Raw genomic sequence first — 24,946 nt, forward strand, 5'->3', positions numbered from 1 at the left:
TCTCGACTCCCACCCCCCCTCCTTCTCCCCTTCTTTCTTTTTATTGCATCCCTGCGTCGTCGGGGGGGGCGCCGGGGGGCGGCCCCCCCCCCCCCCCCCCAAGAAGAAACTGAATAGACTATACCTTCTTCTCAGTCTGCTCAATACGAACTCGCCGTCGTTCGATCTCAGTGCCTTTGGCTGCCCGCTCTTCTGTGAGCTTCTTGTGTAAAGCCCGTAGTACCTCCATCTTCTCCTTGGCTTCTTGTGCCTTCTCGCGGCTCTGGTCACGAAGTTTCTCTGTGCGTTCATTCCATTTGCCTAGTTGCCTCTGCAACAGTGCCTCTGTACGCTCAACTTCTCGAACATTGTTACCTCGTTCGGATAGGGCGTCGCGTTGCTTGGTATTTCTAGCATGCTCCTCCTCTTCTTTTGATAATTCCACTGATATTTCATCTAGGAGCTTGATGCAAGACGCCACATCGGTTGACACTACTCCAAAGGAATCTGTCGAAGTTTGCAGTGCACGCGCTCGGCGGTCCAATGAATCGATGTGTGCCTTATCTGCACTTAGAGTGTTATTTAGCTCTGTTAGGCTAGTTTGCAATGCCTGTGGACTTTGTAATGTATATGGTCGGAGCTTAGCGCTCTCCTGCTTTAGCATCATCTTTTCGGTAGTTTTCTGCTCGAGGGCTTGTGCGAGCTCTCCCTTTTTGGCCTTTGCATCTTCCAATCGAGCCATCACCTTTTCCTGGGTTCGTTGTAGTTCAAAAAGAGTCCTTCTTAATTCCTGGTTACGCTCCGTCTTCTCACGGACTTGCGCCTCCATGGCTTTACGGTTGTGCCGCATCTCACGGAGCCTGTCCTCGGCGTCTTGATTCTCGCTATAGAGTATCTCGATGCGTTCCTTGGTTTCCTCGGCTTTGTTGAAGTGGATGTCGATAACCTTTGACTGAGTCTGGCGGAAGCGCACAAAGTTTATCAGATAGCTGAAAATCTTAACAAGGCGGGGGTGCGTTGGCTTGTACAGATCCGAGAAGCTAAAATCGGTAATGCCACAGGCAAGGAGAAGCCTGCGCAAAGATACGTAGAAGCCCATCAAATTGCGCGTGTCGGGAGGCACAATATCGACGAACTCGCCACATACGTCCTCAGCAGCGGCACGCATCGCGGGTTCGACGGTCTCCCGGTTTGCATCCAGGAGGAGATCAGCGAACCACTCGAATATCATCTGGACTTGTACAGGGTTGGGCTTGTGAAGGTCGGCGACGGAGAAAGGGATTCCGATGTCTGTCAGACACGCGACAATCTCCTTATCCGGCAAGCACATGAAGGCATCGGGCTCCTCTTCTTTCTTGCGCGTGCGCGACTGCGTTTGCGCCGGTGGTATTATCGACATTCGCGGGTTGTACGACATTTTGATGGGATTTGTATAGTGTATGAAGGACCTCCCTCTTCTCGTCGGAACGAAAGAATAGAGACTTTGGGGAGAGAATCTGCCTTTGCTGGTTGGTTGTAATGATGGTGACTTGTTATGATGATGGTTGCTAGGTGTGTTGATATTCACCAAGCAGCCAAGTAAACATTGGGGCGAGGATGCAATGTGATAGGCTGGCATCGCTTTATCGATAAGACATATTCCTTGGGTGCCTATCATATTAGGCACCTACGAAGTAGGTAAGTCATGATCTGGTACATCGCTCTGTAGTGTACTACGAAGAAGATCACACCGCATCGTGGCCTCCAGGTTGTCTCAGGCTACTGAACAATAGGTATGTAGATAGTTATTGTAATTTACCTAGTTAAGCATTAGGTAGGCGACGTAGTTCTAGAACATCAATGTATTTTATGTATTGACAATATTGAGTAACCTCGGCTTGTGTTTCCTATCCAACTTTCAACGCCACAACCTTTATGCGGGTGTAAGTACTACGTACAGTAGGTAGCCATAAACGTTATGTTATACATAGTATATAGTAGGTAGGTATATAGGTAAGCTGACCCAAGCTGCGATTTTGAAACATGTTGTGCTTATACTAGGTACCGGTATGTACATAGGTATGTATGTATGTATGTAGAGTATGAATACCTACACCTATGTAGGAGTACTGTACAGAGTACGCATAGACAACCATGCTATGATCAGCCAGGAATCGTCGGACAAATTCGTCCATTTTCATGCATGCCGTTTTGACCATGTGCATCCGCAGTGCCCGTCTCGCCCGTGGAATATTCAACGTGTCAATCCCACAGACATTCATTTCGACCATCCTTGCTGCCATATACATGTACATGCAGCTGGGACGTCCCGCATTTCGACCACATTCGACCAAAGCCATTTGCGTTCCTGAGCTAGGAGGCGGCCAAGGCTCTCTAGTGGTCCCAAGTCACCTCACGAACACGTCAGAATCTGGTCGGCGTTAAAGGAAACAAGAAAGTCACGATCGACTCTGCTTCCCAGTGCTCTGCATTTGCATGCAAAATGCCACAGCACACCGCTATTATCGAGCAGGATACCGCCATTGAGAGGGAAAATTGAACAAACTGAAAAAAAGGGGTCCTACACACTAGTCGCGTTACCGGTATTCGGGAATGGCCCAAGTATATCTTGCTGATTGGCATGTTAATCACTATCTATGTACCTGGTTCTAGGTGCCGTGTCCCGTCAGATGCCAACTCAGAGCAAGACATTCTACCCATTTTCTACTTAGTACCTTGTCCCACACTATCGGACCCAATGCAAGACAAGAGACATGGAGATGGGCATGTATATATTTGCGATGAATCCCAAAGGGTCGACAATCGGGTATGTAAAGTCAATAGAATTGCGATTGAAACGCAGGGACATGATGAGGAACCACCTACCTCCTGCTTGCTGCCTGCATTACATAGTACCTGACTCTAGTCAAAGTACCATTCGGCGCCCTGTCCCTTACCGCAAATTTTGCGCCATCCTTTCGACTTGCGCAGTATACCACCTTGATAGGCGAGTAGGTAAATCCAGCCTGTGGCTTGGTATTTGAAACATGTTCCAGGAGGATTGCTCTCTCACAGATTGGATTCTCTCCGTAGGGCTTTCCGGCCTTTAAGTGACATCGTTTTAGAGGCTATGGGTAGAGTTAAAAATACGACGTACTGAGTGGTTTAATCGGGATAGTAACCTATGTCGGGCGTTGCAATATGAGCAGGGAGCCATGTCTGTGTCGTCCTCGCGAGTGACGCTCTCTTTTGGTGCACTGACATCACTCATACACTTAATACCTACCCCATATATCCCCAAATACACCCTAGCATTGAGAGACGGCTAAGTATTGACGTAGGTAGGTAGGTGTCCTGAACCTGGAAAAAGAAGGCTAGGTGTGATTGGGAGGGTTGAACTCGATGAATAGGTAGGTAGTGCACTACTTGGCAAAGCAGCATGGGATTGGTCTAGGCTTCTTACGCGTGCTTTGGCTGACCTTTTTTTCTGTCGACTTGCACTACATAGTAACTGTCGGGAGGGTGGCAGGAGAAACCTACAAGACAATGAGGTTGGTGCCTTGCCTCATTCCGAGCCACGAGCGGGACATGCTCATTACCCCTACCAGACACCCTACACTACATAAGTCCTCACATGTAGGTTAATACTTTAGATATGTAGGCATCCTGCACATCACTCTTCGTACCTGTAGTTCCTTATATTCATGCGGTACATATGGGATGGCCGCACCACATCCACCTAGAGCCACCCATCGAACCTCGTCTCTGCTCATCTGTTAGGCGCCCCCAGTGCAACGCAGCTGTGGCTCACAGATGCCGAATAGAGGTGGTTGGCTGCGTGGCTGACCAACTCTGACCAGAAACACTTGCATCCTGTATGGGACTGGACTGTACATGGATATCTGCCAGATCACATGGTTCGCTTCGGGCGAGTCCTCTGGGTTACATCACCAGTTCTCCATCTCGTACTGGTGAGCGTCCCTTGTAGTGCTAAATAGCGTAGCATAGCACAGCTCAATACGTAAGTGAGAAATAAGGGCGTTCGTGATCTGCGACTGGTTTTGCCGATTTGGGTGGGATCGAGAGTATGGAGTGGCGAATTCCGGCCAACATTGGTCGAGCAATGGTCGAGATAATGAAGAGCTATGAGTTAGCTATGCTACCAAAGTGTCTCCATAACCGTATATGTACATAGTAAAGCCTCTGCGCAAGCTACCTACCTAGCTAGGTACTTACTAGGTACCTACTTACCTAAGGTACCTACCTGTATGTACCTAACAGCTGCTAGCATTGCTACGAAGCACGCACTAGTGTCCCTAACAGACTCAAGTGGCAAAGCTCCACCCTAGGAACGATGCCTACAGGGCTGTGAGTCGTATAAGTAGGTACCTAGTAGCAGCTCGTTTTCCTGTGCTACACTAGGTAGGTATCTACCTAGGTACTCTAGTACATGTACCTAAGTACAGTAGTGTACTTTAGAGGCCCTGCTAGATGCCTAACTGAGTAAGTAATTGCAAGGGCAGGGGAACAATAGGCCATCATCATTGTCCGCCGGCGGCATGCTAGCTCTCTCTCTATTTTCGCTCTGAAGACTGTTCAATCAACCCCCTTGTCACTACCACATGGAATGGCCATCGCGTTGTCGGAATTATCTTTGTAAGTACCTAGAGGTAATGGTGCGACTTAGCGCCCTGGCACGGTACTGTAGCTACTATGTACCCTGTCCCGGCTAGGCACCTGACGTACCCGAAAATAGGTAGGCATACTGTATTCGCCCCTGCTCGCCCCTGTGTGCTTCCCAGGTTGTGACGGAGCAGGGCCTGAACTCCCCCCACTCTCCGCCAGACCCTTTTCCTTTTGCCGCCCTCCCTTCCCGCTGGCCCATCGTTCAACTAGCAGTAAGTACCTCTAAGTAGGGTGCCTGACGCTGTTACTTAGAGATCCAACAGTACATGCATGTACGCTAGATACGTAGCGTAGGTCCGGAGAGACAGTTGTACCATCAACGGTCTCTCAATTAACAGCCCATCCCCATTCATGCCCACGCCACTATTCTACTGAAACTTGCACAACAGCATTCCGACTTGTCAGCCCTTTTCTCCCTCTCATCTCTTTGCTCTGTAGTCGACTCTTTTCATTCTCTTGACTCAGTCCTTGCGCGTTGACCCATATCCACATCCTATATTCCATTATTGTCTATCAATTCTGCTTAGATTTAAATGCCGACCGAAGCATTCTCATCAATCCCACGCGCCAACGAACCCTGGAGAGTCGCGCGACTAGCCACGCTTTGAGCACGTTCAATTCTCCGCCATCGAGTTCGAGTCTACCGTAGCTTAAAGACTTGGAGTCGAGCGATTGCTAAAAGCGGTCCAATCAATACTATCGGTCTCGACCACTCTACCTTACTCATAATCCTAGGCCACTTGCCCACATGGCTACCACGATTCTAGAACGTCTACCACTCAGCATCAATCGATAGCCGTGAAACAGCCCTGGCCAACATCAACACGAGTTGTGTCGCCCCTCACAACGTTGGCGATCATGGCGATGTGGCCATTCCGCCGTAGGGGCACCCGGCGACGCTCTAATACGGCTCATAGTGCCGATCCCACCGTAGGTGCGCCAGGCGACGGCCACCAACTCCACTCCGTCGTTTCAACTACGCCCAACGCGTCTGATTCGGGGAAGGGTAATCGGATACCGCAGCGCCGTGGCCGGGCCTACAGCTTCTCACCAGGGCGGCAAGACTCGCTTCGTGTGAACAAATTAAGGAAGAAGTCTAGCGTACAGGCACACCAATCACTGCCCGCCGCAGATATCTCACAGCGAATGCCCACCCTATATCACGATACGTCAAGAAACAAGAGGAGAGGTCAACCACTGCTACATAAAAAATCAAGCAAACGGCGCAAAGAAGATCATGATCGTGAGGTTGAGATCCGAGCAATGAGTCAATTCATGCCCGCTCGACCTGCCACAGATCATTGGATAATTGGACGCCCCTCAAAGAGGGAGAGCCGGCAATTGAGATCAGGCTTAGGTGGTGCCGTCAACCAACGATCATCTGATATCTCTCTTCCTGGGCCGGAATCTATACATTCAGCCATGTCGTCTGACTCTGAGCAGATTTCATGGAAGGTCTCTGCATTTGATGCTCTCTCTCCCCGTCCCACTTTGCGATATTCCTCTAACCCATTCACGAGTTCGGCGGCTGGCTCAGGACCAGCACGGTCTCAGTCAACCAAAAAGAAGGCTTCAAGGCCTATAACAATACCGGAGTCAACACTATGCGCTCACCACAGGATTCATGATCTTGCAGACGATCTAGATGCGTCAGATTTACGAGAACTCATGGAGAGGGACAAAAGACGCAGGCAACGGAAAGCTGAAAAGGAACGAGATCGTGCTCAGCGGCGGCTGGCTCGCCGATCAGAAAAACAACGAGCCGAAGAGGCTGTTGCCGCTGAAAACGGGTCGCCACCGCCGGGGAACTTAGAACGTGGTGTTTTAGGTCGCGAGATGCCCGACTTAGCCGGCGATAGAACCTCAGCGGTTGTCACCTCATCTCGGCGCAGATCATCGAGTGACTCACCTAGGAGGCGAAGTAAACAGTCGAGCGACATGGAGCATCTAGAAACCCGCGCGAAGACGCCGTCACCCCTAAATGAGTTTTATAGAACCGACAGCATACCACCGCCTGAACCATCGCCTCCAGCTCCGGACGCTGGGTCTGATATTTCAATGAAACAGGCTGAATCTATCGCTCCTCGTTCCTCAAGTCCCAAGTTCTTCGGCTTCATACGGTCTAGGAAGTCTCATTCCACTTCACCAAGACAGTCCGAAGACCCAATAGCTACCACGGTGCAGTCGCCTCCTACAGCTTCAATCAAGCTGGATGATGCAGAGTCTGTAAGCCGGACTTCGGACAGCAGATCTTCTCGGCCTTGGTTATCGCTATTTAGATGGGGTAAGAATCGACGCAGCTCAGGTCCATCATCCTTCTCAAACACGTCACGAGATTCCATGCTAGGCACGCAAACGACTCCGCCTGCAAACTATCTACCACCTCGAATAGCAAATACCGGGGTGCCCAAGCGAACCATGTCCCGATTCCGAGAAGACTTGCCGGAGTTACCTATTTCACCCCCCGACTCGCGGGTAGCCTCTCCAGAAGTTGAACACGTCCCGGCTGAGCCCTTGCCAGCCATTCCTGACGATGTGGCTGTGCGTTACGACACACCTATGGACAGTCACAAGTACCAGGAAACGATGCGCGCTACCCCCATTTCTATACACCGCGATGAAGTACAGCCTTCTCCAGCTCTACAGTCAATGTCTCTCGCCTCCGTCGACTCTGAGGGATCTTGGCTGTCTGGCCGTATCAGTCGGAAACGTACTTCTCAATATCCCCCTCGGACCGTCTCTGCTCTATCAGGTCGATCTGAATGTCAGACTTCTGAGCAAACAGAAGATGACAATATTGTTGACGACGAATACCTGAACAGTGTAGTTCCTTCTCGGTTACATCGACTCTCCACCGGTGAAGCCCGTCCCAGCAGTGACGAAGATGAGGACTCTGCGCCAAAATGGGGCGCTGTGGGACAGGTACCAACAGTGGTACAGCATAGTGACACAATGCGAAGCCGAGAGGGTGTTCTTCAATCCTTCGGTGATGACAAGGAATTCGGCAACATCGATGAAAGCGAAGACGATGGAGATGGGCAGAGTCCCGTTGAGCCACAAAGAGCGACAAGCATTAGTCTCAGTAAGGGTCATTTTCGAAACTTCAGCGCTGGTAGCGCGAAGCTCTTGGAAATCTCCCCTCGACAGTCTGGCGATCATAGGATGAGCACATAGTCATTTTGTGGTGGCTCATGTTGAGAGTGCTCGATAGTTGAGATAGTTGGAGGTGCATGATCGAGAATGGAGATGACCAAGCATCATATATGAATCACTGGAGGCTCACTTTGGGTGTGAACCTCAGCCTAGTCCGTCGACTTTTCCTTCTGTCTTAACACCGACCAAATTCGCTCATTCTCGCATTTCCTAAATATCGCGTCATATAACAATTCAAACAACACCAAAAACAGAAAAGAAAAAGAAAAGACAACAAAAAAAGATGAAAAAAAAAAAAAGAAAGCTTGGCCATCTCTAGACTTGATCATCACCCAACACTCAAAGCATCTAGATGCAACTCCCACTTTGCTCTTAACCTAGACGGCCTTATATCAACAGTGGTATAAGAGTTGTTAGGTTGAGTCATCCTACGAAGACTTTGACACTAATTGCGCATGTACGATACGATGAGATACATCTTCCACAAACGCCATCCTCGCCGCACATTGCAGGCGCGGGCGGCTTTTTCTTTTCACATCTGATATACTGTGAATTATCGCGCGGCGGACCATTTGATATCAATCGCTTCTGTAGCCGCGGCTTGGAGTTCAGGTTCTGGTTATACCTGGAAAAGCGGCTCATACACGGCATGTTAGCCGACCTATGATTGGGCTATCATTTGAATGTTGTTAGGGGCGTCTTATGGATGGGTTGTAGGAGCTGATGTCTGGCTGAATCAATACCCATCTTCGTTTTTCTCTTCTCTTGAATTTGCAGTTCTCTCTACCTTCCGGGTTTCCGGGGAGGTCGTGTGTTTTATCAGAATCGAATAGAAGGGTATTTAGGAGGGAAAGATTTCGGAAAAGAAATATACTTTGCTGGATAGCAGTGATTGGAATTCATAGTCCTCTCGAATTCTCCGATATGCTTTTTAGGGGCCTGCCGCCATTCCACTGTATGATGACCACCACTACCCAAAGACGCGTTTTATGTAGATAGACAGTAGCCAACTGTCCCCTGTCTCCTCGGAATAAAACGTTCTGTATATGTTTGCTCACCTGACTGATGCCTTGGGCGATGCTTTGTCCCAAGAGTGACTGTCTACTGACAACGCAGCGACGCGCAACTAATCTCCGCCAGGTGAATGCTACAGTTGTACATTACATCGCATTATTACTAAGGTTTCAAGTTCCACGACAGCAGATCTCTTGCTTCGGGATTTAAACTTGCAGCATACCTATTGTCTCGAAAGGTCAGGAACAGGTGGAACATTAACCCGTGCATATGCGATGGTTGGTAATATGCGTGGTCAAGCTTCCGAGGCATGTTACCGAGGTAGGTCGAGTATCCAAACCACTTCAATTCCAATTGAGTATTACTAGATTCCTAATATTATACGAGCCATTTACATTTACAAGGACGTCTGTTGTCTGTTGTCTGTATGTATGGAATTGTCTAGCATACTAGGTACCTATAAGATAGATTACGAATCTTCATCGTGGCTAGGTTAGGTACGGTATTTGTAGATGTGTAATCACAATTGCGCCACACTTTATATGTATGTAGTAAGGACCTTGGAGGTTACCTGTAGTTCCAGTAGGTAGGTAGTCGGGGCGGTTGTCGGCGGCAAGCCACAGCCAACTCATCCAGGCCGAGGGTTGATGCATGATGCAAAAGAATCGCGTCATCTACCTTGTCCCGCCTACGTATCTACCTCTACCACTACTACTACGTACGTATGTATTATGTAGGTCGAGGCGGCTTGTCCACACCGCACGCACATGTCAATTGCAAAAGGCAGGGCGGCCTGACAAATCGGAGCAACCGCTGACATCACAGTCTGAGGCAATTCCAGAAGCTTGCACTGCCTGCCCAGTGACCACTAATCTACCTACTATACAGTAAACGTAGGTACTCGTGTACCTACATTTATTTGATTTGAACTTACCTAAGCCTCTCTCTCCCTCTGCCGCTGTCGCTGTTGTGGACTAATTCACTGTAAGTATGTATTATAGGTAGGTAAGTAACTACATTTTCTACTTATCTAAGTATCTACTTACCTAACTAACCTACCTACTGGCCTAACTGACCTATATTTACTACTGTTGTCACCTATGTAGGTACTGTCACCGTCACCGTCACCTGTCGTCCGTCTGTCCACATGCTCGATTCTTGGTGTGCAAATACAGAAGCATAAAACCCACTCTCGCTGCCCCTCCTCCCTCCCGCATCCTTTCTTTCCCATGTCTTTCCGCGCAGCAACCCATCTTTGCCATCTGTCAACTCTGTCAACTCTTTCAACTCTCCCCTTGAGACGATCAGCTTTTGCAGCCTTCGCCAGCCCCCGTCTGCTCCCTTTGCGCCAGTTCCATTCCACTCCTCCCAACATGACTGTCCACAACATCGCGACGTAAGTCTGTCTGTCTGTCCGCTTGCTTGTGCCCTCCCCCGCGGCCGCCCCGCCATGCCGCATCTCCCCGAGGGCTTCGCATCGTATAACCGCTCTTCCGCGGTCCAACTCTCACTCACCTCTCTGTGTTCTTATTTCCATGCTTCCACACCAATGCTAACCGGCTATTAGTAAGGCCGACTTTGACGAGGCCATCAAGGCCAACAAAATCGTCATCCTCGATGCTTTCGCTACGTGGTGCGGTCCTTGCAAAGCTATTGCCCCTCTAGTCGCCAAGTAAGTAGTTTTTCGACGGTGGTAGTATACCTATCGAGATGCCCTCCATAATTTGCGTGTGCAATTGTTTCAAGCACAAGATATGCCCGGGACAAAACACATGCTGACTTCGATTGGCAGGTTGTCCAATGAGGAGCGGTTCCAGGACGTCTACTTTGCCAAGATCGACGTCGATGAGCTGCCCGAACTCAGCCAGGAGCTCGGCATCACGGCCATGCCTACTTTCATGGGCTTCAAAAACGGCGAGCCCGCCGGCAAGGTTATGGGTGCCAACCCCCCGGCTATCGAGAAGCTGGTTGTCGACCTCCAAGAATAATTTGCTTGTCTCTCATCGTTTACAACTCCTTACCATCGACCCGCCTCCAAGCGAAGCATGTTTTTTGTTGGCGTCACGCGAAACAACTGATAGGTGGAACACGGCTTTTCAGACATGTGTGGACTAGTATAGCTTAGAACAGGCGAGAGGACTGGTGCTGCGTTGTGGGAATTGCACAAAACCTGATAGAAATGAGTATCAGTGTATATAGACGAAGGACTGCTGGCTTTGCATCGACGAATATTGTCGATAGCAGCTCATCGTTCGCGACGCGAATTCCACTTGTCAAGTTACTTGCCGGAGACATGTGACCAACACGATATGAACTCTTGTGCAATTTTCAGGCTGTGCCTTCCACCATGTTGGAAAATATATTGATACTTGTACGACCGAACATACTCAGTAGTTCGACGCGCTGGCTTGCATAGCATTGCAGTAGCGAGGTTTCACCGGCTATCAGAGAAGTGGCGCGTTCTCCGAGGCAAGGACGTACATTTTCAAATGACTTGCATCTATGTACCAAGTTTAGTAGCTGTGTAGTCACGAATATTGAACAGCATATTACACTTGCGCAGTGTTTGCATTAGGATACTGTGGGTAGTATGTGCTTATGGCATGTAAGTCGTCGCCTCATCCTACTCCGGATTACTCAGTCTAGAGTTACTAAGGTGCTTACTCGAAAGCTGAGAAACGGCCGGTCACAATAACGGTCGCATATGCAACATTATATACATAAGCATAACCGTCACTTCAATGTATATATATGACCACCTTTGGTAATATACTATATAACGTTAACACTTCTTCATTATTTTCTTCCCTTTTCATTCGCGTTCTCTTTCTCCCCCCTCCGTTCCATAAAGGAATGAAGTAACAGTAACAGAACAATGCCATTCAACTCATCTAGCATAAATGAAGGAATCTAGTATCATTATCAATTTCTGCTGTGAGAGAGGTTTGAGTTTACCGCGAATCAACGGGTATGGGGCCCACCTGGTATAGGAGGAACTTGAATCTTAGTTAGAAGTAATCATGCCTTTATATATAAATGATATACTTTTCAACCTTTTCACCTATTTCTACTCGACGATAGTCAGCTGAGCTTCACTGACGGCAACCATGATAGCTCAGTACTCACGCAAGTCTAACGGCTGATATCGAATCTTATTATATATATACTATGCCATCTTTCTGTAAAAGCTATCTAATCTTGTCGTTCACCCTCGCGGGTATAAACCATGAAGAGATTGGGTGGTTTCTCGCGGTCCGAGAACTCCTCGTCGACCTCATACCCGACATCCTCCCCCTGCGGCCGGAAGCCAAGCGACGCATACGCGAACCGTCCCATGCTGGAAGCCTCGGTCACGGCGTACCGAAGGCCCCGCCGCCGCGTCTCCTCCAGACCCCACCGGACCAACCTCGACGCCACCCCTCGCCGCTGGAACGCCGGGTGCGTGGCGCACAGGTCGAGCGCCATGACGGCCGGCGGATCGGCCGATGCCTTGGCCCTGGCGAACTCCACGCGCGACTTGAACAGCGACTGAAGCATCTGCTTGAGAAACCGCTGCTCCCGGTCGTCGCCCGGGTGCAGGGCCTCCAGGACATCGTCCCCCAGCGCGCCGAGGTCGGTGTCGCCGTGTCCTTCCACGGCGGAGATCTGGACCCAGATGGCGAAGCCCACGGTCTTGCGGCGGCGGTGTGGCCCGGGGTTCTCATGACTCGGGTCGGGAAGCGTGGCTTTCAGGAACACGGCGTTCGGGTTCCCCTTGTTGTCCGTCTTCGTGGATTTCCATCTGCTGACCATCCGCGTCACCCACGACGCCCGGCCCTCCGGGGTCTGCCAGCCCGGGTTGAAGGCCTCCCATATGGCGTCGTGGGCCTGCGTGCCGAAGGCCTCGCTCACGCTTTCGAAAGCGTCTGTGAAGGATTCTTCGTCGTTGATCACCTCGACGAGCGGGGTTTCTTCTCTTGGGACTTCTGGGGCTGCCATGGCTAAGTGGTATTTATTTTATTTGTCGTTTTGATGATGGTAGTAACTGAACGGAAGATTGATCTCGCACATTCGTTCTTCGAGCGGGGAGGCTTTTGTATCGTGAAGGTGCCCCACTCGCCTCCCTTTTGGGCTCACCTGGCTGCTGGTCAACGGCGCGGAATACGTGTCACATATATATTCGTTTTAACCCTGGATATGAATTTGCTGGCATTCGTTGGCTTTCTCTTGATATGTAATGGTGATTGGGAAAGGTTCACGTGAGTGGTTACGGCATGTTTTCAAGTTTGTATCACATGATCGAGTCACTTGTGTCTTGTAACAATTGTCGTCATCTACCGTCTATATTATGTGTGATACGAATACCCTTATATCTACAGCCATTCGTTGGATACCGTTACAGTTATTAGTGTTTTGAGATTCCTACATGGAGTACTGTTACGGACTGCTATGAGAATCCTTACAGCATGTATTACCATAGCTATATCCGTAGAAATATTATAATGATTAAGTAGATGTCGTGGTTTGCTCCTAGATTAGAACAATCTTCACATGGTGATTGATGCCCATTTAGATGATTATACTGAGCCCTTTCAAAGACAGGAGGGTTCTGCCTCTCCTTGCACATAAAACCATATTCGACTGCTTTCGTGTCTTAGGCAGGAGAGGCGAAGGACTCCAAGATCTAGTCTTGCTTATATACGATAAATTTTGTTCAGTGCATATGAAACTCCCAGGAGTCTTCTAGGTTATGTAGGCCTGAAATAAATATTAATCGACGTCGTACAGTCTGGAAGAATGGATACTGTATTGTTTTCATCTGTCTTAACTCAATAGCTCACATCAGTACATGTATCAAGACATTCGTCGGATATTACTTCACATAAGATTTTCATTGGAGATGAGAATACAACACCTTGGTGATCAAAGGACTCAACTTCGGGCTTGAGAAGGGAAAGAAGCTAAATGGTATAGTATGATCTTATTCTCGGCGACCGAGAATCTCTTCTAGTCGCCTTACAGGCTACGGCAGGTAGAAGGACAGCAGCGAGTCTTGGATCAAGTGGCCCAGAGAGTGCATCAGAAGGCTCATCTGTAAGGTTTTTTCTTCTTCTTCTTCTTCTTCTTCTTCATCGTCGAGCTATGTTCACATATGTTCTGGAACTGGGATGTCGGACTGGTTTCATGTTAGGACCTTGTAGAATAGAAATTACAGAAAAAACTATTTGGAGATTTAACATGCTTACAATATTGATTCATGGTCTCAAAGGATATTGAAATTTCGAGCTACTATGTTAGATGTTCATATTGTCAATTATGCCTGTTTTGGGAGTTTGCCCGTGATAGGCGACGTGTTTGACAGTCTCATTATATTACATCTCTGAATATATCTCGATAATGGACGTAATGAATAGTATGGCGTAGTAGCGAGACTTGTACTAATATCTATGTCCCCTCAACACCTGGGGAGACATGATCTCTTAGTTCCATCGTATACATGGATAGGCTATCACGGACATCGTCTTTCTACCTCTTAGTCATATCTTGTAGGTTGGTCAACACCTCCCCGATATGTCTTAACCCCAACGTCCAAGTAGCAAGGCGATTTAATATCGTCGGCTAATTACGGTAACGTCATTCTGCTAGGCTACTTAGATCTCTGTTAGTAAGTAGAAAGCGTGGATGGGCCTTCTCGTATGTGCTCGACAGGAGATACACGCGAGAAGAGCTGAGCAACAATGAACTTTCTCGTGATGTCTCGGTTGCCAAGTACGCTGGTCAGCTTCTCACCTCTTGGCACCTGCCTAACAAAGCCGGCTTGGCGAGAGTGCTAAGAAGCCAATACCCGCCCTGGGCTGTTCTGGCTCGATCACCGCTTTCTAACGGCTGGGCTTGCGCATTGGGGCGTCCAGCTCTGATGTCGTGATATCCTTGAAATTTGGTTCCAGCATAGCTGTTGTTCGCAGTCCATGGTGTTGCCTCCTTCATAAGTAGCAAGGCGCCAAGGCGCCTGACAGAGCTATCCCTTGGCGGATCTCTGTATGGAGCATTTTGCTGACAACTTTCGTTCTTTGTACTTGAGTCTGCCAATGGGAAGATTTTCCATTATCACGATGAACTGCGGGGGCCCGTGAGCAGGCAGGGGAGCAATTGTTCCCAGGAACGCCAGTCATCTAGGTGGCTGTAAGGAAACCGAAAAACTGTTTCGATCCAATTATCTCTCGCCGACTGTTCCCCGGCCAGCCAAGTCGCATGCCAAGTTGCCTCAAGACCCCTCGAAGTAATACTGTTCCCATGGTGTTGGGGTCGAGCTAGGTTATCGGCTTGCAGGTGAGGGAGCTGTATATAAAGCGGTGAACTTGCGGCCGTCTCTGCACCTAGTTCTCTCGCTTCTCCCTCATCGACACGGGGCCGGTCAGTCACTCTCAATCAAGATGAAGAGCTTCGAAGTCCTCGCTTTCGCCGCGCTGTTCGCAGCTCCAGGCCTAGCGACGGATAATGTCCTGACGCCAGAAGGTCTTGTAGAAAAGATCAAGACGGCAGAGTAAGTTGCCACGCTCCATTCACTCCAATAGCTCCTCAATCCCTAGAAATAAAGATATTGTTATACATAATGCATGAAGCTGACTTCCACGATTAGGTTAGAACGTAATCTCTGGAACCTTGACCGCATTGGTAAGGAGAACGGTGGCCACCGCGCCTTCGGATCTCCTGGGTACAAGGCATCCTCTGATTACATCCTCGAACGCGCGAAGACACGCTTCGGGCCCGAGTACGACACCACCGTACAAGAGTTCGACCACTTGTACAACGAGGTTCGCGAGATCTCCGTTACCGGGCCCAATGGCGAATCGGTCGCTACTGTCACCCTCATCTATAACCCGGGGACAGACGATGGCCCGATTAAGGCTCCACTGATTGATACCCCCGTGGACGATGAAAGAGGTAGGTCCGCGCTGCATGTTCGACGGCCGGAAGTGAGTGTCTGGTATCTAATGAGTTTGGCTATATAGGATCGGCCTGCTTCGAAGATCAATGGGAGGGTATCGACGCTACTGGCAAGATCGCACTGATAAAGCGCGGCAGCTGTGCGCTCTCGGATAAGCTCAAGCTCGCCAGAGCCCACGGCGCGTCTGGTGCTCTAATCTACCACAACCTCGCGGGGACGCCTAGCTCGGCAACCCTCGGAGCTGAGAACTACGGGTTGCTGGTCCCCGTGGCAGTTATCCCGCTTTCTGTAGGCTCGGCCTGGAAAGAGAAGCTGGCCGCCAATGAGGAGGTGATTGTAGAGTTGTACATCGACGCCATATTCGAGGAGCGCACGTCATGGAACATCATCGCCGAGACCAAGCAAGGTGATCCGAACAGTGTTATTATGCTCGGCGCACACCTCGACAGCGTGCAAACCGGCCCAGGTGTGAACGATGATGGCTCGGGAACCAGCGCGTTGCTTGAGATCATGACCGAGCTCCGCTACTACGAAGGGTACCCGAACAAGGTCCGTTTCGCCTGGTGGGGTGCAGAGGAAAGCGGACTCATAGGCTCGCTGCACTACACGGAGAGCCTGACACCCGAGGAAGCTGACCAGATCAAATTCTACTTCAACTACGACATGGTGGGGTCGCCCTACCCGAACTACGAGATCTACATCGGCGACAACGAGGGTGACGAGGCCGGCGCTTCTCTGCTCATGCAGTACTTGACGGATGCGGGCAAGGAGCCGTACTACGTCAATTTCGGGACGAGCTCCGACTACGTCGGCTTTGTCGAGCTGGGCATCCCCTCCTCCGGCATCTTCACGGGCGCCAGCGCCGCTACCGATCCCTGCTACCATCTCGCATGCGACACTCTTTCCAATGTCAACCTTGACGCTCTCACCGTCAATGCCAAGGCCGCTGCCAACGCGGCCGCCAAGCTCGCCCTCTCGCTCGATGGCGTGCCCGTGCGACGCAACGTCTCTCTCAACCCTCGTAGCAAAGACGGGGCTCGGGCTCAGTTCCTCAAGTGGAAGAGGGCTGCCGCAACTGCAGCTACTCAGAAGTCGTGCTCCCACAGGGTTGATAACACCATCTAAGGGGTCTTATCGTGATGTATATATACATATATAGCCTTGAGCACTAAAATGACAGTAAAGTTTAAGATTACAACGGGGATTGCGTATGCTAGATAAACTACACAAACGTCAAATCTATACCAATTCTTGTAGAGCAAGTTTTTCCTGTCCGCAGCATTCCGTTCTCTGATAAGGTTGTCTGTGGTGACATAGACGACTGATCATAGAGGTTGTTTGAAATGGGTCTAGGATTGTATAGAGCACAAGCTGGACTGTCTATTTCTCAAAGAGTATCTGAATTCTGCTGTTGTAGATATGTGTGGTGTCAAGTGGTCAAGTGCTGGCAGCTTGTTTGAATTATAATTGCTGTCCTTTGTAATAATCTTGATCTAGCTGATCGGAGCTATTCTCCTATTGATTCCTTAGCTGATAAATCTTAACCTGATCATATAATCAGACACTGTTTCTACAGAGTAGTTCTACTCCGATTGAGTTGACACTATCGCGATCCGGTTGCTTTGATAGAGATTATTGGAATGATACAATATCCAAGGCTAGGGATTTTCCCGGCCGAGTCATCCATGGTTCGGGCTTCTATGTCATGAGATGTTTTCATAGCAAGCAGCATTCTAGTCAGTCAAAGCTACTTAGCATAACTCCATGCGATCGCCAACGCCTTGTTCCCGTAGTTTGCGTCCCTGTTCGTCCTTCTCTTCATATTCTTCTTTAATCCGCTCCTCCACCTCATCCCTGATTGGGCCTAGGTCAGGTGGGATGACGGACATCTGGACGCTCGGCGCAGCGCCGACGAATCGCAGCTGCTCTGTAACATGCTGCACAATCTCTGTCAACTTCTTATGGGTGTTTCGATTCTGGCGAGGTTCACCTAGGATTTGTTGAATCGTGGGCAAGAGAGAATCAATCTTGAAGCGATCCCTCCACGGTGTATGGATCGGGATTTGACTTGGTATATGGTGTTGATGGCCAATGGCGATTGCTGTCTCGTAAGCCCAGGCACGGGCAACATTTTTCGGCGTATATCCTCCACCACCGAAAAGGATCAGGGGGACACCCAGCTTTTTGCAGAACTCAACGCACGAAGAGTGCCCTTGTACGAGCAGATTGAATTTGCCTAATCTGTCTCCAGCCAAGGAATCTGCGCCACATTGTAGGGCTATGGCACTCGGTCTGAACTTGTCAACGACCCGTTGAATGATGGATTCAAATAACCATTTGTATTGTTCGTCAGTGATGCCGTCGTTGAGAGGGACGTTGATGGCATGGTGCGCTCCGGGGTTGTGTTCACTTTTGGGACCATTGTCCTCAAGAGCGCCGGTGCCAGGAAAGAAACTTAAAGGGTCATACTTGTGGAATGAGACGGTCATTACTCGGTCGGTGGAAAAGAACGCCTCCTCGACACCATCACCATGGTGTACATCGATATCGATATATAGGACTCGAGCATGAACACGCAGTAGCTGTAATATACCAAGAACAATGTCGTTGATGTAGCAGAATCCGGATGCTTCGGCTCTCTTTGCGTGATGCAGCCCACCGCCCCAGGCAATAGCAATATCGGATTGGTTTGAACACAGTTTCCTTGCCGCATCGAGAGAAGCGCCGCCGGAGAGCGAACAGTAGTTGTAGAGCCCCTCAAACAAGGGGCAGTCACTACCACCCAAGTTAAATTTGAGGTCGGGATTCGCATTGTCCACGTCGAGGGGCTGGGGTTGAGGGGCGACTGTGGCGAGATGATCAACGTAATCGCTGGCGTGGTAAGAGGTCAACTCCTCATATGTGGCGGCGCGTGCCGTGTAGTTGTCCATGGCAAAATTCATACCATAGGCGGATACTAAGCTCTTGGTGAGGGTCAAGCGCCAGGGCTTCATGGGGTGTGTCATGCCGAAGTGATGCTTCTCCATATCTGGATTGTAGTGAAACGATACATTATAGCCCTTCGGTCTGGTGATGCCATGTTCATGGGCAAAGCGTTTGATCTTGTTGAGATAAGCGGCATTTTCCATATCACTCGGCCGATCCAGCGGCTTCAGGAACTTCTCCACGACGGGCAAGTCATAGTCTACATTATGAGGAAGGTAGTTGGGCTTTGGAAGCCGCAACGAGTAGGGATTCCCCGGGTCTGCTTCCATTGCTGGACACCGGGACCTGGGCCCGTTTCCTGTGAGCTGCTCGAAGACAATGGCGGCCTGCCTTGAGTGGGCTTTAGGCGTTGGTTGCCAATGCTTCACGGGAAGAATTCTTTTGGTTTGTAGTACGGTCGGAGACAGTGGCTTTGACCGAGAAGAAGCAGTAATGAGAATGGGGTTACATAAGAAGAGTCCCAAAATTGAGAATCCTTTGAATAGCTGTTCGATGTACGTTTGACTTGATGAATAGTGAATACCTCTCCCTGGTGAGCCGTTACCACAGAGGTGAGGGCAAGTGATAGTCACAAACGTGAACTTGGTTGGATTTACCTAGGTTCGATGACAGCGTAGCCCCCCCAAAAATCTGGTACGTTGTTTATGAGGAACTGATGGCAAGATTATAGCGAGAAGGAGAAATGAACAACTGAGTTATCTTTAATAGCACCACAACCTATCTATACTGAGCAGGTACCTAGGTAGAATCAAGGCTGAGGTTTGATCTGGAGCAAGTAGTGTACAGTGAAGTAAGCAAGTATCTATCGCAAAACAATAGGCAAGTACGGAGGTTGGGGTCCAAAATATCCATCACCGTTAGTATTGGCTTATAGTGCCAAGCCTGATGGAAATCTGCGACCACAACCTACGTACTAGTACATAGTATTCAGACTGCCAAGCACCCAGCTACAACGCTAATTCCAATTTGGCTTAAAACCATCTGTAAAAGCTTTTGGGGGAAATACCTAGGTACATATGTTTCTACTTATGTATAACTGATCTACCTACTTTTACTGAAGTAAGATACCAATGAATTAGTACATACGTGCCCTCTGCTGACTCATCTTGGTGGCATGTTCTGGTTCTGTCCTTCCCTTCTGTGCTCTTCTCTCCCGTCCAAAGCAGTGCAAGAAGCCGTCGCCTCTTTCTCCCTCCCTCTCCCACCCTCTGTCTCGCCTGTCTCGCCTGTCTAGGTATTTGTCTATTGGCACCTTGCGCACGCGCTCGTTCGCTCTAAGTACGCCTCCACCAGCAAAAAGTCCCACTTCGTCAAAGCACGCTTCTCCACCCGCGAACATCATCCTGCAATTCAGCTAGGTAGCGTCGTCTTCTTTCCTTACAGTTCTATACCAATCAGAGCAATCTCGCCGACCACCTACCGACGCCGCTCTTTTCCCCCTGCTCTGGGCAGCGACCGCTTTCGACTCACACTTCGGTACCACGTCGGGACACATTTCTGGCACATCGCATTGCCTCATGTCCCAAGACGCTGGATTGCGCCTTTCGTCGGGGCTACAGTTCCGTGTCATTGAGCTAGGAAGGTGAGCCAGCACCGCTGCATGATTTGACCCTTCCGCTGCTCTGCGTACCATCACCTGTACCATCACCTGTCTGCCCATACGTCTGTCCACACGTACCGTACCCGCTGTCCAGCTGCCTCTCGATGGCCATTCGCTCTTTCAAACTCCTCACTGCTTGCTTGATACTACGTTTCCTTCCACATGCGTAAATAAACAGGTCGGGGCAAATTAGGAAAGGAAAGAAACATAGTACGAAGAAATCGAAGAAAAAAAAACAAGAAAAAGAGGCAAGACGAGCAGAACAAAAGAAAAGGCGGAAAGTATATATATGAAGAGGAATGACAAACAAAAGGAGAAAGTGGACTACGAGAAAATAAGAGAAGCAAACAATTATCGCACTTGCATGCATGGTCATCTCCTAGCTGGACCTGATTTTTTCACTCCTCTTCCTTCCCTTACCACACCTTCAGTAAAGCGCAGGCCTCGCGTAGGAGGCCAGGTTAACACCGATGCCCAGAGACGATCTCTCAATAGACTTCGTGAAGAAGATGGCGCCGTCCGTCGAGGCTCAAGACCCGGCCGTCATCCTCGAGGAGTTTATCCACCGCATGGCTAACCTCCCCGAAGAGGTTCGATTCATTCAAGACGAGATTGCCGACAAAGATCGCTCCTATCACGATTGCATCAAGACGGTCGAAGAATGCGACAATAAGATCCAGCGCTGGATACGATCGAATGGTAGCCATCAACACAACCCGCGGGAGGCCCAGCTGCGTGAGACTATTAGGGATAACTACACGCGCGCTGAGAAGCTTGCCGACGAAAAGGTTGCCTTATCGCAAAGAGCCCAGACCTTGTACGACAAGCACCTGCGACACCTCGACCTCCAGATCAAGCAGTTGAGCGATAGGGGCGAGCCTGGTTTTACCGATCCCGACGAGATACCCTCTCTGATACGACCGAGCGCCGCCAACAATAGCAACACATCTGTCAGGGTCTTGTCTGTTACTACTAATTCGACGCCGCTTAACCCTATCCTAAATAATGCCAGCCCTACCACCGTCAGATTATCTAACCCCCAGGCGCGTGCCGCACAATCGCAGGCCCATATCTCATCTTCAGCGCCAGCTTCTCCCGCTGCGAGCATGATCCTCAACCGAAACCACCGTGAATCGTCTGCCGGACCTGGGAGTGGCGTTCCTAAGAGGGGACCACGGACATCTTCTGGCGTGGGCAACCTCCCAGCTAATTCAAGTGGACTGGCGCGGCATTCGTCGCTTGGACCGGGCACGCCCAAACCCGGTACGCCCGGCGCTTCGAGTCGGGCAGGGAGCGCGGGACCTAAAGGAGTGACAAAGGCATCGAGTAACGGTACTGGTCGAAAGAGTACACCAGGAGCGGTCGCACGCAGGAAGCCGCCCACCTCGAAATCAACGCTATCTCGTGTGAAGCGGGCAGGGCAGTCGAAAGGGTCTCCAGCCTCGACAGCCGATAGCGAGCTCTCAGACGCGGATTCGGCGCCTTCGTCACACCGTGGCTCCCGGGCGGGAAGCGGTACCCCCGGTCCCAACACCAATGGCGCTAGTAAGAATAAGGGGAGTGTAGAGGTTGATAAGGACGAGGAGATGATAGATAGGGATGACGACGAAGAAGTCTCGGGCTCCGATGGCGTTTCAGGCATTGATGATGACGAGGACGAGGAGGGGAAGAGGTATTGTCTGTGTCAGGCGGTATCGTATGGCGATATGGTGGCGTGTGATAATCCTTCCTGTCCCTTCGAGTGGTTCCACTGGAGCTGTGTTGGACTGAAATCAGAGCCCGAGGGTCGCTGGTACTGTCCCACCTGCAGTGCGGAGCGCGCTGAAAGTCTGAAGAAGAAGGGCAAGTAAAGATGTTGATGAAAGCATTCGAGCACATCTATATTATCACCACTGCATGCCAGTCTTCCGACCAAATGGTTAGAAGATAGGTACCCGATCCAGAAATGGCACAGATCCCCGTGGATGAGGCCCACAAAATAAGAGCCTCTTACCCTTGAACTCCAGCTATCTGGAAGAGCCACAGGCTACCAGAGTGATGTTCGTCGGGAGCGAAACCACGGGATTCAGGACCAACGGACAATTCAAAGTTACGAGTAACGAGTCTTTACAAGATCTAATCTTCAAGCATAAATAATGCACCCAGGCTAGTGGGCAGAGAGAGGACTACTAAACTGTCTGGATCGATAGATTCAGCTCCATCTGGCCTTGATTTGATTTTCTATTCCATAGACCGTCCATTTCTATATGGTAAGATGTCTATGCTGCAATAGCTAGCTAAAGGACATAGAATTAACAAAGGCATGCCCCATCTGGTGGGGGGCCATCTGGTGACGAAGAAACGAACAGAGCACACTGGAGAGTACCTATGTAACTTAAACAGCATGGAACAAATGCTTCATCTCAATATCGTTACCTTCAACACATGTGATGACATATCCGCCCTCCTCATGAACATTAGAAACGAGTGATTATTCAAAAATGAAGGTGGCATAATTTCTGTTTAGGTTCTGTATTGTCGATGAGTCTTTCTCTCTTTTATTAACTTCCAAACAACCGTATTCGCCTATATTTATTCTCATTACACATGACCATCTCTATTAGGGGATTATACCATTAACGAGCACACGAGAGGGTTAAGATTCGAATGGTACATTGCTCTCGACAGATGCTATGTTTTCTCGAAAGCCACGTAGAAACAAAGGACTCTAGTGCTCCAACAGACGCAAGCTACCTTGGACAACCACATTCTCCAGGATAGATCCCGGGGGGATATCAATTGTAGAACCTTCCGTGGCGACGATGATAACTGTTCCTTTCAAGGTGACACCGCGGTGAAGATTCACATTGCCGGTAATGGTCAAATGGTCGAGCTCAATAATCTTGGGGATCGAAGGGATTCGCTTCTGGAAGTCCGAAACTTTCTTGAAGTCGCTGCCCAGCTTAATAAGCGGGGCGCCGCCAAAGCGGCTGGGGTTCATCTGAAGCTGACCGTGCTTGACGGCGTACAGGTCAGACTTGACAAGCATGAGATCTGAGCAGGTCTTGACGGGCAAGAACCGTCGTCGGGGTACGTTGACACCGTGGGCGTTCTTGAAGTGGCGAATGGCCGCACCAACAGCAGTCTCTAATTGAAGAATAGAGATATCTGACTCGCCCTTCTTGTCTCCTGGAATGGTCTTGCCATTCGGGATGATTTCCATCTCTAACTCGTTGTTTTCAACGACACGCTTGATGGCTTTGACGTTCATCCAAATGTTGTTGGTGTTGAAGTACTTAAACTTCTTGATTGACTTAAACTCGTTGGTGTGTTCCTTAGGGACTTGGGCAATTTCAAGCAGCCGGACGGAACCCTCATAGTCGATAATAGTACCACCCTTAACATCAGCCTTTGTCTTGTTGGTCAGCTCCATGATGTACTCGGCCTCTGTCTCAACCATGTGTTGGAGGACGCGCAGATCCACCACGGCGCCCAAGTTGTCAACGTTTGACAAGAAAATAATCTCGATGCCACGCTCGATGAGCTGCTCGAGAACGCCAGAGTTGTAAAGTGACTCGAACACATCACCGTGTCCCGGAGGGTACCACTCAGAGATTGCAGAGTCAAAGCTCTTAGGGACGGGAAGTAGCGAGTCCTTCAAGATTCTAGGGTATCGAGATTGGTTGAATGTCAGGATATCCACATTGTGGCCCTCGTATTTCTTGATAATAGCAGCAGTGTCATCGTTTGTGTTGAACGAGTTCATCAGGATGAAGGGGACATTCGTGTTGTAGGTTCGGTTCAAGTATTCGACCTGGCGAACAGACATATCCAAGAAAGACATGCCATCACGAACCTCGATAACAGACTTGGGGCCGACGCAACCCATCGAAGTACCCAAACCACCATTCAATTTCAGAACGGCCAACTTATTGAGGAAGCCCACGGACTCGGAGTTAGCGAGGTCTTCATAATCAACGACCTGACCCTGGGCTGGAGGGGCAATGCGATCCCAATCACTACGTCGAGTATTGTCAGCGTTGATCATCGAGCCGAGTATCAAGAGTTGGTCACGTACACAACATTCCCCTTGGCCTTGTCGTTGAGATATCGTCGGAAAAGGGAGAAAAAGTTGTCCATTTCGGTCTCAAATAGCTACCAAGAGAAGTTAGAGACAGTTTTGCTGGCGATGCAAGACAAATTTGATTTACCTTCTTCTGTTCTGGGTCATTGACGGTCTCAGCAAGCTCGGTCAGAGCGTTGCGCATCTGCGCAGCGGCGACATTGGTCGAGGCATTCTCGAAGGCCTTACTCAAACCCATTAGCAATCTTGGTGACAATCTAGACAAATGTGGGAAAAGGTAAATTGCAGGCCGAGCCGAGGGAGCCGAGGGATTTCGTCAAAGGAGAGAAAAGGGTATTTCCGAGGCGGCAATTCGAAATCTGGTGGTGAATTGCGGTAGAAATATTGCTCCCGTTTCACCGAAGCGGATATAACGAAAGAACGCGTGGGATGCCACAACTTGTAGAGCATCTGACCTCGACTCCGGCTCAAAGGTGACGTCTATGCTTCTAGAAACGCGCGAAAGAAAAGGGAGTGTTGTTTGGGAGTCATTGGCCCAATGATCTGCGCCATTCAGTAG

At 49.7% G+C, this 24,946-nt stretch overlaps 8 protein-coding genes across 8 annotated transcripts in view; 4 read left to right on the top strand and 4 right to left on the bottom strand.

Annotated features, from left to right (window-relative positions):
• The window catches only part of F5B22DRAFT_633786 (Nuf2 family protein), a gene marked incomplete at both ends in the record, with an annotated part of 1,706 nt that extends 310 nt beyond the window's left edge, over window positions 1-1,396 (bottom strand). The window contains one exon of the mRNA XM_047976889.1: window positions 125-1,396. Within this exon, the coding sequence (XP_047834354.1) occupies window positions 125-1,396 (1,272 nt within the window). The remainder of the gene's footprint in view (window positions 1-124) is intronic.
• Window positions 1,397-4,820: 3,424 nt separating this feature from the next.
• F5B22DRAFT_591412 (uncharacterized protein) lies at window positions 4,821-8,096 on the top strand. The gene has a single exon (XM_047973852.1). The coding sequence runs from the start codon at window positions 5,503-5,505 to the stop codon at window positions 7,816-7,818; it is 2,316 nt and encodes a 771-aa protein (XP_047834355.1). The 5' UTR covers window positions 4,821-5,502; the 3' UTR covers window positions 7,819-8,096.
• A 1,433-nt stretch (window positions 8,097-9,529) lies between these two features.
• Window positions 9,530-10,866, top strand: F5B22DRAFT_407802 (thioredoxin-like protein). The gene is made up of 5 exons (XM_047971533.1): window positions 9,530-9,544; window positions 9,637-9,816; window positions 9,918-10,207; window positions 10,379-10,483; window positions 10,604-10,866. Exons 3-5 carry the CDS (start codon window positions 10,041-10,043, stop codon window positions 10,797-10,799), a joined length of 468 nt encoding a protein of 155 aa, XP_047834356.1. The 5' UTR covers window positions 9,530-9,544; window positions 9,637-9,816; window positions 9,918-10,040; the 3' UTR covers window positions 10,800-10,866.
• Window positions 10,867-11,387: 521 nt separating this feature from the next.
• F5B22DRAFT_407756 (acyl-CoA N-acyltransferase) lies at window positions 11,388-12,979 on the bottom strand. The gene is made up of 2 exons (XM_047971532.1): window positions 11,938-12,979; window positions 11,388-11,878 (listed from the first exon to the last, which is right to left on the bottom strand). Exon 1 carries the CDS (start codon window positions 12,787-12,789, stop codon window positions 12,004-12,006), a length of 786 nt encoding a protein of 261 aa, XP_047834357.1. The 5' UTR covers window positions 12,790-12,979; the 3' UTR covers window positions 11,388-11,878; window positions 11,938-12,003.
• A 2,022-nt stretch (window positions 12,980-15,001) lies between these two features.
• F5B22DRAFT_407916 (aminopeptidase Y) lies at window positions 15,002-17,177 on the top strand. Its single transcript, XM_047971537.1, has 3 exons — window positions 15,002-15,334; window positions 15,431-15,735; window positions 15,804-17,177. The coding sequence occupies exons 1-3, from the start codon at window positions 15,225-15,227 to the stop codon at window positions 16,862-16,864; spliced, it is 1,476 nt and encodes a 491-aa protein (XP_047834358.1). The 5' UTR covers window positions 15,002-15,224; the 3' UTR covers window positions 16,865-17,177.
• A 313-nt stretch (window positions 17,178-17,490) lies between these two features.
• On the bottom strand, window positions 17,491-18,993 carry F5B22DRAFT_642759 (histone deacetylase phd1; the record flags this gene model as incomplete). The annotated part of the gene is made up of 1 exon (XM_047978172.1): window positions 17,491-18,993. The coding sequence occupies one exon, from the start codon at window positions 18,991-18,993 to the stop codon at window positions 17,491-17,493; it is 1,503 nt and encodes a 500-aa protein (XP_047834359.1).
• Window positions 18,994-20,794: 1,801 nt separating this feature from the next.
• F5B22DRAFT_633791 (inhibitor of growth proteins N-terminal histone-binding-domain-containing protein) lies at window positions 20,795-22,174 on the top strand (the record flags this gene model as incomplete). The annotated part of the gene is made up of 2 exons (XM_047976890.1): window positions 20,795-21,818; window positions 21,891-22,174. 2 exons carry the CDS (start codon window positions 20,795-20,797, stop codon window positions 22,172-22,174), a joined length of 1,308 nt encoding a protein of 435 aa, XP_047834360.1.
• A 696-nt stretch (window positions 22,175-22,870) lies between these two features.
• Window positions 22,871-24,788, bottom strand: F5B22DRAFT_407880 (UTP-glucose-1-phosphate uridylyltransferase). The gene is made up of 3 exons (XM_047971534.1): window positions 24,515-24,788; window positions 24,382-24,458; window positions 22,871-24,322 (listed from the first exon to the last, which is right to left on the bottom strand). The coding sequence occupies exons 1-3, from the start codon at window positions 24,623-24,625 to the stop codon at window positions 23,032-23,034; spliced, it is 1,479 nt and encodes a 492-aa protein (XP_047834361.1). The 5' UTR covers window positions 24,626-24,788; the 3' UTR covers window positions 22,871-23,031.
• Window positions 24,789-24,946: the final 158 nt, after the last annotated feature.

Source organism: Xylaria bambusicola (assembly GCF_022495145.1).
Source record: "Xylaria bambusicola strain CBS 139988 unplaced genomic scaffold F5B22scaffold_5, whole genome shotgun sequence".
In the NCBI taxonomy this organism is placed as follows: domain Eukaryota; kingdom Fungi; phylum Ascomycota; class Sordariomycetes; order Xylariales; family Xylariaceae; genus Xylaria; species Xylaria bambusicola.